A 12073-nucleotide genomic window follows, 5' to 3' on the forward strand; every position below is an offset into this window, starting at 1 on the left:
GCCGTATGAATTTTTCAACATTCGTGGATTTGTTCCAACCGTGTCAGTGGCAGGCAGACTGCGAGACACAGATTGGTTTTTGTAACGCGCAAGTCTATTTCTGACTAAGCGTGCATTTCACATCCGCCATACAGGGCTGTGACACGCGCCTCTGAAATTCACCCACATGCAGTGTGATTTAAAGCAGGAAAACAAAAATCATAGTTAAAAAAATTTCTCCATGTCAAACAATACATTTAAAACGAGACCGTGTCTGAATAGGAGGTAGAGCTGGCAGAAAATAAAAATAAAATGTGATATAATGCATTGAATGTAAAAAATACGCCTTGGGAAATCGAAAACTGAATAAGGCATGACGTCACAGGTGGACAACAATTGATTGTTACAGCTACAACCTTGTTTTATGCAGTTTATGGCTACAGCACAACCCCCCATACGTTGATATTGGCTACAGTTTTTTTCGCAACCTAAAAATATAGAATAGGCTATGTTTGGCATTTTGCTGAATTTTTTTTATTTTTTATGTAGGCCTATAGGCTATTCATCATATAGGCTATATTTAGAAATATGTATGATGATTAAATTGGTATATGGTAAAATTGTATTGTGCTAAAGTTTTTTAGTTCTTTTTTTGCATTACATTGTGTTTTATATATTTTTGTCTTAGCCATTGATCAGGGAAAAAGTCACTCGTTATCCACAGACATCATCGTGTTGCTTTCTGTTACAGGTGTTAATATGGAAGATGTCGCTTATATTTGTGGATATAAAAGGTTGGTATTAACAGTAGGCCTATTTAATTTAAATAATCTATAGATTTATTGAGTTTTTATGGATATACATTCTTCCGTTTTCACGCGTCTAATTAATTATATCGTTTTTCATTTTGATATTGTCACGCCTGTAGTAGGCTACCTCTCCAGCGGTGGACATGGCGTCATCTGAGAGGAAACAGCCTTGCCCACACTGGAACGAACCATTCCCGTATGAGAGAGAGAGAGAGAGAGAGAGAGAGAGAGGGAGAGAGGGGACAAGAGAAAGAAAGAAGCGAGAGGGGGAGGAGTGAGGGTAGCACCGGGTTCGCTGTGAGCCATGTTGGATGTGAATGAGAGATGCTGCGCTCGTGTCGCTGCTAGCCGGAGCTCTACCAAACACCGAGAGTAGATGCGAGCTTCCCGGGATCACCGAGCGACCGGGGAGCACGGCGGAAGGAGTCGGGCGGTGGTGAATGAGGTGGCCACTTAGCCGGCGTTTGGAGAGAGAAAGAAAGACACTTCGGTTCAGAGAGAGGGGAGAAAGGGGAGAGAGAGAGAAAGGATTTCACCAGACTAATGGCTGCACTGCTACTGGACTTGGGCTCGCTTTCGCCGCTGTTGTTTCTCCTTTTCCTCAGCTCTTTGTTCACTGTTATCCCGGGGAGTGCAGCAGGGCCGTGCTGCCGCTCTCTGTGCACCCACCCAGCCCCCGGAGACGCTCAAATCGCCAGCCTGCCCGATGGAACGGTAGCGGGGGCTTTGGCTGGGGGCGATTGGAAGATCCACCCTGCACGGACGGTACGGTCGCATAGACGGGAATTGCATTGCTTACGGTCAAGTGCAGTGGGAACCTCCTCAGGTCCGTTGAGTACGGATTACCGGAATTCTAGTACATGGGTATCAGAACCGGCGGCGCACACCGGACGCTGTCATCCCCAGCATTTTTGGAGTAACGGTGGCAGCGGAGAGAAGGGCGTTGTTTCTCGTGTTCTCGCCTCTCCGGTTCAGTATGGCAAAAAAAGGACTATACAAAGGACTAGAACGCGCTCGCGGCCACAGACGCGCCTCGACACGGGGAGGGTTGTTGTACAAAGCTTGTTGGATAACTCTAGACCCGCAGATAGCAAATCCAGGCCTAAGCACTGCCCATGTCACCCAAAACGGGAGTTTGCCGCTGCCAAGACATCAGCTCGGTCGTTATTAAAAGCCCATTCTCATTCTAATGTGGTTTCGGACGCCAATAAATTGCACAAAGCGACAGCGGACCGTCCCCTTTCAGGCACCCTGAATGTTATCGATCTCACCAGAGAGGGCTGGAACGGGTCAGGCTTTGAAAATACCCGCGGGTGCTCGGAACCGTGCGCGCGGCAGCTCTCCCTAGGGCTTGGAAGCAAAGCAAGCAGCTGTCTCGAGTCACACCGGATCACAGGTTGTTCTGAAAGGCATCCAGCCTGGCACAGCAGTAACTGGCACCGGTTCAACATTTCTCTGGGGCGCTACGCTGTTTGTGAAAGGCAAGCAAGAGAAAATACAAACACCACATATTCAAATAACAGCTCAAAAGTACAATTTGTGCATGCAAAGTCTGATCGAAATAGTCCATTGAAGTATTCTTGTACACTCAAACGAACTGATGCTCGGGATTTAATGACACAGGCTGACTGGGTCAGAACTGGGACTTGCTTTGATGACAGAAAGACTCATTATAATAGATCAACTGGGATCAGCGCTGCTCCGTCTTATATCGGTGATGTACACAACTCTGACTCATCTGCTACTGGCACTCCCAGGGGTCATAATGCATCACATATCTACCTCTTAATCGAGCTAAACTTTCCTAAACGTTCTCGTGACTCACACATTCACATGCGAGGCAATCACACAGAGCGCGCGAGAGAATATTCAGCACCCGCTCAGTGGACAGCGCCAGTCTCCGTGCATGATCTCGCTTACTCGAGTGACTTTACTGAAAGTTTGTTGCTGAGGAATTGGAACAGTAACAATAACAACAACTGCGCCAAAAATCGTAATAATAACCACAACAACAGCAGCAGTCCTGGCGATCAAAATGCAACTGAAACTCAAAATGTTCCTGGCAATGAAGAGCGCGACTTTGTAAAAGGGGAAAGCGCACGCTCTCCTTCTCCTTGCTCCGGTGCGCGTGCAGAGTGTGGTGACTACAGCGCCGACGACAGCTTAAGCGCCGATGGGGGAGCCACGCGGCCGCAATTAAAGTCCGGTAAACGGGTGTCATTACAAGCTGAGGGTGTCAGCCAGCAAGAAGAGCAGCTGGAAGCCGCGGCTGAGTGCGGTAGGAGGGAGGCACAGATAGAGGGCGGGGTGAAAGGGGAGGGAAGGGGGGAGGGTGACAGACAGCATGTAGAGGGAGAAAGGGAGGAAAGCATAGAGTGGGTGATTGCAGAAGACACAAAGGAAGAGACAGTGCTAGAAGAGACAAATTTACTGAGAAAAAAAGAAAAAGGTCATGGCAATGGCACCTCTCAGTCCGAAAGAGAGAGTGATGAAAACAAAGAGGAAATGTATACTGAACAAAATGAGCTTTCATATAGTGTAGATGGGGTGAGAAACACACGAAAAAAGCAGTACAGTGAGAAACTAAAAGCTGTCGAGGCGGATGAAGTGCAGAGAGGAGAGGAGCAGGAGTACAATGAAGAGCAGACAGGTATCCCTCCTGTTGGGCGCTCCCGTAGAGCTGCTAATCGACATCCCCATTTCCCCCAATATAACTACCAGGTTCAGGTTGCTGAGAACCAGCCTCCTGGTACCTCAGTCATAGCTATGACAGCTGAGGACCCTGATGCTGGTGAGGCAGGCAGACTCAGTTACAGCATGGCCCCTTTAATGAACAGCAGGTCCATGGATTACTTCCAAATCGACCCAATTACTGGCCTTCTCGCCACCACACACATTCTGGATCGTGAACACATGGACTTGCACTACTTCAGAGTTACAGTAACAGACCACGGCTCACCGCGCCTTTCTGGAACAACTATGGTGACCATCACCGTGGCTGACCGTAATGATCACTCTCCTGTGTTTGAGCAAACAGAGTACCGCGAAACAATTCGAGAGAATGTGGAAGAGGGATATCCTATTCTACAGCTGCGAGCAACAGATCTTGACTCACCGACAAATGCCAATATACGCTACAGATTTATTGGAGAAAGTGCACCTGTTGCACGCTCTGCTTTTGAGATTGATCCACGATCAGGCTTGATCACAACACGAGGTATTGTTGACAGAGAAGCAAATGAGCGTTATACATTGCTGGTGGAAGCAAGCGACCAGGGGAGAGAGCCGGGCCCACGGTCAGCCACTGTTAGCGTCCATATCACTGTGTTGGATGAGAATGACAATGTTCCACAGTTCAGTCAAAAGCGGTACGTGGTTGCAGTTAGAGAGGATGTTCGACCACATTCCGAAATCCTCAAAGTCAGTGCTTCGGACCAGGATAAAGATGGGAATGCTGCTGTGCACTACAACATAATCAGTGGGAACAGCCGAGGACAGTTTGCTATTGACAGTGTTACTGGAGAAATCCAGGTGGTCGCTCCGCTTGATTTTGAGACAGAACGTGAGTACACATTGCGACTGCGGGCTCAGGACAACGGACGCCCCCCTCTCTCCAACAACACTGGAATTGTGAGTGTGCAGGTCACCGATGTCAACGATAATCCACCCATCTTTGTATCCACACCTTTCCAGGCTTCAGTGCTGGAGAGCGCTCCTATCGGTCACTCCATTCTCCACATACAAGCTATTGATACAGATAATGGTGACAATGCACGCCTGGAATACCGTTTGACGGGGACTGGCACAGATACACCGTTTGTGATCAACGCTGCCACTGGTTGGGTGACGGTGAGCTCAGAGCTTGACCGTGAATCCGTAGAGCACTACTTCTTCGGTGTTGAGGCTCGAGATTATGGCGCCCCACCTCTTTCTGCCACAGCTAGTGTTACGATCACAGTAATGGATGTTAATGATAACCGACCAGAATTTCTACAAAAAGAGTATTACGTTAGACTAAATGAAGACGCAACTGTTGGAACAAGTGTGGTCAGCGTAACCGCAGTTGACCGTGATGTGAATAGCGCCGTCACATATCAAATCACCGGGGGAAACACACGTAATCGCTTTGCCATTAGCACAGCCAGTGGCGGAGGACTTGTCTCCCTAGCACTGCCTTTGGACTACAAACAGGAACGTCGCTACGTGCTAACAGTCACTGCTTCTGACAGAACTCTCCACGACACCTGTCAGGTGCACGTCAACATTACAGATGCCAATACACACCGGCCCGTGTTCCAGAGCGCTCATTATTCAGTAAGTGTGAATGAGGACCGGCCTCCTGGCAGCACCGTGGTGGTCATAAGTGCCACAGATGATGATGTTGGAGAAAACGCACGTATCACTTACTACCTGGAGGACAATATTCCACAGTTTCGTATCGACCCTGCATCCGGAGCGATCACACTTCAAGCCGAACTAGACTACGAAGACCAGATGACTTACACTCTTGCCATCACTGCTCGTGACAACGGAATCCCACAGAAATCTGACACTACATATGTGGAGGTCAACGTTAATGATGTAAATGACAACGCACCTCAGTTCCAGAGCCCCAGGTATCAGGGTGGAGTCAGTGAGGATGCTCCACCTTTCACTAGTGTCCTACAGATCTCTGCTACTGACCGTGATGCTCATGCCAATGGCCGTGTCCAGTATACATTCCAAAATGGAGAGGATGGTGATGGCGATTTCACTATTGAACCAACCTCTGGGATAGTCCGAACTGTCAGGAGGCTTGACCGTGAAAGTGTTCCCTTCTACGAGCTGACTGCATTTGCCGTGGATCGCGGTGTTCCACCTCAGCGTACACCTGTACACATTCAAGTCAGTGTTATGGATGTCAACGACAATGCTCCTGTGTTCCCTGCTGACGATTTTGAGGTTCTAGTCAAGGAGAATAGCGCCGTTGGGTCCGTCGTAGCTCAAATAACAGCGACTGATCCAGATGAGGGCCAAAACGCTCAGATTATGTATCAGATTGTGGAAGGCAATATTCCAGAAATCTTCCAGATGGACATTTTTTCAGGAGAACTCACCTCTCTAATTGACCTTGACTATGAAACACGGAACGAGTATGTAATCGTTGTCCAGGCCACGTCAGCACCGCTAGTCAGTCGTGCCACTGTGCGCATTCGACTGGTTGACCAAAACGATAATGGGCCTCAAATGCAAGACTTTCAAATCATCTTTAACAACTTTGTATCCAATCGATCCAACACCTTCCCAAGTGGGGTTATTGGACGAGTTCCTGCCCATGACCCAGATGTTTCAGATCGTCTCTACTACACTATAGATCGTGGAAATGAGCTGCACCTGCTGCTGTTGAACCACACAAGTGGGGAGATCCGCCTCAGCCGGAAACTGGACAACAACCGACCATTGGTGGCCCCGATGCTCATCACCGTCACTGGTAAGACCAAAGAAAGAGGGAAAGATGGGAGGGAGAGGGGGAGGGAGAAAGAAAAGGAAGAAATGGGGAAATGAAGCAAGGGCTATTAAGGTCATGAGGATGAAATCAAATCAGGTCAAATTGGTTTTGCTAACTCTTTTCTTCAGAGCTCTATTATGAAATATTGCTGAAGGCAATGTGTCAGTGTGCAGAGTCTATGTAAGTGGCAAAATGGAAAGAATAGAAGATATCTTTGGAGAGAGCTGACCCTTGACTTGCATTTTTCCCTCTAAAGGCATTTAGCGATCAATGTAAATTACTTTATGCTGGCACGATCTCTTACTGATATTAGCAGGTAACAATACCCTTCAGAAGTCTCAGTGGTAACATGAGAGAGTGTAAGTGCTGAGAGGAGCATTGCTTGGCCGCAACGGCTGATGTTGTTGATGGCATTGCTGGGAAGTGTACATAATTATGGCTTTTGAAAGGTTATAAATGGTGATTTGTTATTTACAGACATTGTGACTAAATGGTAAATTTATCAAGATGTGTGGGTTTTTGTGGCTGTTTTGTGTTTATTTATCACTTAGAAAAAATGTCCTACTTGACTTGAAAAATATTGCTGATTTTTTTATTTACCTTACCTTTCAGTTTGTGTGCGTGTGTGTGTGTGTGTAAGGCATATAGGTTGGGGAGTTTGTAAGACTGCAGTGTTGGACAGCTCAGTTACCCTCTGGTAAAATTCTAACTCTCTCCTCTGAGGAAAGCACACTTCCGTTTCCATCCCCCTCTTGCTCTTCATTCCTCATTCATTTTTTTTTGCTTCCTTGCTTTCTATCCCTTTTTTCTCACATCATTTTGTTTTTCTGTTGGGTTAAATAGTATAAATATGTGTTTCTAAATGAGCGGAGCAGCTTATGAATTGTTTGACTTTATCAGAGTTTTGATGTCCCAAGGGAAACGGAAGGTTAATTTGAAATATAGTATTTCCTATGAAATAATTCCTTTGTATTCCAATTCACCCAGAGAAACAGCAGTTACAGTTTCCTAATGAGCACAGCTCATTGTCTGTAAGATGAGATGACATGGTTTGAAGCTCAATGTCGCTTTTATCTTGTTATTCTCTTAGCAAGGCTTGTATGGATGTGATTAGTTGTAGTGTTTATTTTGCTATGCCTTTAATGATGTGATATACAAAATGCACATTTGAGGTGTAGCCAAAATCAAATTGGTCTCAGAGATAATGCATGTATTTCAAAATAAATGTGTGTGTGTGTGTGTGCATACTGGTAAATGTAGTTTAATAGAGGATTACATACAGCCCTCTTATCTTGCATGCTCTCTCTCTCTCTCTCTCTCTCTCTCTCTCTGTTCTACTTTACTTTGAGTGTAATAGGACGTCCTTAGGGGAAGCCTGGCTTTGGAAACAAACGGAGCACAGTAATCAGCTGTCAAACTAGTGCCCAAGATTTTGTGTGTGTTTGTTTAATCAGATGGTTGAATATTCGTTCATGCAGCCATCTATATTGTTTATGCCTACATCTGGGTTTGTTTGAGCATATTAAGTTTGTGTGTTTATACACATGTGTTTTTGAGTGTGTAAGTGTTTGTAGTTGAGTGCCTTTTGGCTGATGGGGCAGAAATATATTTCCATGTGACTAATTCCAACTATGAAGGGCAAATACATCTAAGCATTTCACTTTATTTTTGTGCGCAAACCACACATACAGTGACCCATCACACCTGGGGCCTGTTTTGGTCATGCTAGGTTTGTAATTTCAGTGTTCAGAAGTTTGTCAAATGTGAGAGGTGCTGTTGTGAGAATTTGTCAGCATTTCAAGTCAAGTCAAGTCAGTCACCTTCATTTATATAGTACTTTTTACAATACAGATTGTATCAAAGCAGCTTCACAGTGATAACATGAAAATAGTACAATAAAGTTTGTTTCTAGAAGAAAATTGCGTCATCGTCCACCTTAAGTAAGGCAGATCAATAATATTGTGGAATATTAAATGTCCCCAACTAAGCAAGCCAAAAGCCAAGGCAACAGTGGCAAGGAACCAAAACTCCATCCGGTGACAGAATGGAGAGAAAAACCTTGGGTGAAACCAGGCTCAGTCGTGGCCAGTTCTCCTCTGACCAACGAGCGAACAGTGTATGATTATGATTCAGGAACGATGTTTTATACATTTTGTTAAATAAGGAGCCAATGCAGTGTTGACAGAACGGGGCTAATACGGTCATACTTTCTGGTTCTAGTGAGAACTCTAGCTGCTGCGTTTTGGACCAACTGGACTTTTTTTATTAAGCATGCAGGGCAACCACCCAGTAGAGCTACAAAAATCTATTAGCCAATAATAATCAGTACTAACTCTGATAGAAAATCAGCAAATTCTTTGATAAAATCTGTATGGTGCCCTGGTGGCCTGTATACAGTAGCCAGCACAAATGTCAAACGGGATAATGTTACAGAAAGCACTATCACTTCAGAAGAATTATATTTGAAACTAGACTTCTGAGTAATACTGAAGATATTGCTATCAATTACAGCAATACCTCCCTCTTTTCCTTTTAAACAAGCCTCGTGGTTATAGCAGTAATCTTGTGGGGTGGACTCATTTAAAGTAATGTAATTGTCTGGTTTTACCCAAGTTTCTGTCAAACACAGCACATCTAGGTTATGGTCTGTAATTATATCATTAACAATAAGTGCTTTTGAAGAAAGGGATCGAAATGTTTTTTATTTGTTGAACATCAATCAAATTTTTACCCTTAAATGGGTTTGGGAGTTTTTTGTATTTCCTAGTTCGGGGAACAGACACAGTCTCTATGTGATGATATCTAGGTGAAAGAGTCTCTATGTGATGGGATTTATTCCTCTAGCCTTGAGGTCATGAACGCATGAACTAACTGTTCCGGGATTTTTCATTGAAAGCATATGTCGTAATTTTAGATATATTTTTAAGATGGAAGAATGCGGTTTTAGAGATGCTAGAAACGTGGCTTTCAAATGAAAGATTGGTATCAAAGAGCACACCCAGGTTCCTAACCGACGACGAAGCAGTGCAGAGGTTTTGTGCAGTTTTTCAGAATTAAGTTGTAGGAAATTACTAGTCATCCAGATTTTTATATCAGCTTTGCATTACGTTAATTTTGTGAATTGGTGCGTTTCGTCAGGGCGCGTAGAAATATAGAGCTGCATAACATAACAGCATAACAGTAAAAAAAACGAATTCCATGCTTCCTAATGATATCTCCCAAGGGTAGCATGTACAGGGTGAACAGCAACGGTCCTAGTACTGAGCCTTGTGGTACTCCATACTGAACTTTTGATCGATACGACATCTCTTCATTTACTGCTACAAACTGATAACGGTCAGATAAGTATGATTTGAACCATGCTAGTGCAATTCCACCAATGCCAACATAATTTTCGAGTCTATTCAAAAGAATGTTGTGGTCGATGGTATCAAATGCAGCACTAAGATCCAGTAACACTAATAGAGAGATACAACCATGATCGGATGATAAGAGCAAATCATTTGTAACTCTAATGAGAGCAGTCTCCGTACTATGATATGGTCTAAATCCTGACTGGAAATCCTCACAGATATCATTTCTTTCTAAAAAGGAACATAGTTGTGAGGATACTGCCTTTTCTATTAATTTTGACAGAAGAGGTAGATTCCAGATCGGCCTGTAATTGACTAATTCTGTAGGATCAAGTTGCATTTTTTTAATAAGAGGTTTAATAATAGCCAGCTTAAAAGTTTTCGGGACATATAGTGACAAGGATGAATTAATGATATTAAGAAGAGGATCTATGACCTCTGGAAGCATCTCTTTCAATAGCTTAGTCGGTAAAGGGTCTAACATACATGTTGTTGATTTAGACGATTTAACGAGTTTAGACAATTCTTCCTCTCCTATAGCAATGAATTAATGAAATTTATGCTATGGTCTGATATGATACTGTAGTAGACGGTTACATAGTTATAATTTTCTCTCTAATATTATCAATCTTGTAAGAAAAGAAGTTCATAAAGTCATTACTGCTGTGCTATTTGGAAACGTAAAGCAATCTTTAGTGGCAGAAGTGATAGTTCTACCATATTTATAACACAGAGTCGGCTTTGCAACCTTGGCTAAATTAAGTATACATGAGATTAAATAATGATCTGAGATGTCATCGCTCTGCTGCAGGATTTCAACGGCATCAACATTGATTCCATGTGACAATATTAGATCTAGAGTATGATTACGACAATGAGTTGGTCCTGACACGTGTTGTCTAACTCCAATAGAGTTTAGAATGTCTGTAAATGCTAATCCCAATGCTTCTTTTATTTACATGGATATTAAAATCACCAACAATTAGGACTTTATCTGCAGCCAGTACTAACTCTGATAGAAAATCAGAAAATTCTTTGATAAAATCTGTATGGTGGCCTGTCTACAGTAGCCAGCACAAATGTCAAATGGGATTTATCACTTACGCTAGATAACGTTACAGAAAGCACTATCACTTCAAAAGGATTATATTTGAAACTAGACTTCTGAGTAATACTGAAGATATTGCCATAAATTACAGCAATACCTCCCTCTTTTCCTTTTAAACAAGCCTCGTGGTTATAGTAGTTATCTTGTGGGGTGGACTCATTTAAAGTAATGTAATTGTCTGCTTTTACCCAAGTTTCTGTCAAACACAGCACATCTAGGTTATGGTCTGTAATCATATCATTAACGTTGTTTAGTGCTTTTGAAGAAAGAGATCTTATTTATATTTGTTTTTTATTTGTTGAACATCAATCAAATTTTTACCCTTAAATGGGTTTGGGAGTTTTTTGTATTTCCTAGTTTGGGGAACAGACACAGTCTCTATGTGATGATATCTAGGTGAAAGAGTCTCTATGTGATGGGTTTTATCTGATGGGATTTACCTGATACATGTGCATGTATCAGGTTTGTTGTGTCAGGTAGTCAAACCTGAAAAAAAAACTATACTGTAGGGACCTACAAAACCTATGTGTTTATTTTATGTTTTTGTGAAGTGGTAAAAGGTATTTGCATGTTTTCCTACGACCCCAGCAAGAATTGCATCAAACACACTCTCACAGGCAGTTATTTCTAACAATCCCCTTGTGCAAAACAAGCCTAAAATAAAGTTCACTTAAGAATGGGTAAGGGAGCTAGATTATAAAAGATTAAAAGGGTCTGAGAGAGAAGTAGAGAGAAATACAATGAAGAAAGGAGAAATGATGGGTTTAGGGAATGTGTATAAGAGGAAGAAGAAAACAGACTGAGGAAGAGAAGATAACAAAACACTGAAGTGTGGAATAGAGACTTGGGAAATGGAGGGAGGTGAATGACTGACGAGTGATTGAACAGAAGGAATAGAAAGAGGAAAGACTCGCTGAGTTCAGGTCTACGCTTTGAACAGCTGAAGGAAAATTATTTCAGATGAAAGAAATGGAAAATTGCCCTCTTTGAAACCAACCATACTGCTCTTAACATGCTTTATATTGAATGGCTGTATATGCAATGCTTCTGTTTGTATTTGTGCCTGCACTTAAAAATTATCTTCATAACCAGTATTTTGATCTGGTTTATCAGTAAAATATAAAAATTATGTTTCAAGCATACATTTCACAACATTTTGAAAGTTTTGATAGATAAAACAAAAAACATTTTTTTGAAAGAAGCCCCTTGGGTTCACCGAGGCTATATTAATTTGATCAAATACAGTAATATTGTGAAGTATTATTACAATTTAAAGTTAAAGTTTTCTATTTTAATATATTTTAAAATGTGATGGTAAAGTATCATTATGATCCTT

The 12073-nt window shown here is 42.8% G+C and overlaps 1 protein-coding gene across 3 annotated transcripts in view; it reads left to right on the top strand.

The window, feature by feature from the left end:
• Positions 1-1008: 1008 nt before the first annotated feature.
• celsr3 (cadherin, EGF LAG seven-pass G-type receptor 3) overlaps positions 1009-12073 on the top strand; it is a 49147-nt gene continuing 38082 nt past the window's right edge. For all 3 annotated transcript variants that reach the window (XM_082188598.1, XM_082188600.1, XM_082188599.1), the window contains exon 1: positions 1009-6258. In XM_082188598.1, coding sequence (XP_082044724.1) covers positions 1332-6258 — 4927 coding nt within the window. In that variant the 5' untranslated portion in view covers positions 1009-1331. The remainder of the gene's footprint in view (positions 6259-12073) is intronic.

The sequence above is a fragment of the Leuciscus leuciscus genome, assembly GCF_965113295.1.
Source record: "Leuciscus leuciscus genome assembly, chromosome: 13".
In the NCBI taxonomy this organism is placed as follows: Eukaryota; Metazoa; Chordata; class Actinopteri; order Cypriniformes; family Leuciscidae; genus Leuciscus; species Leuciscus leuciscus.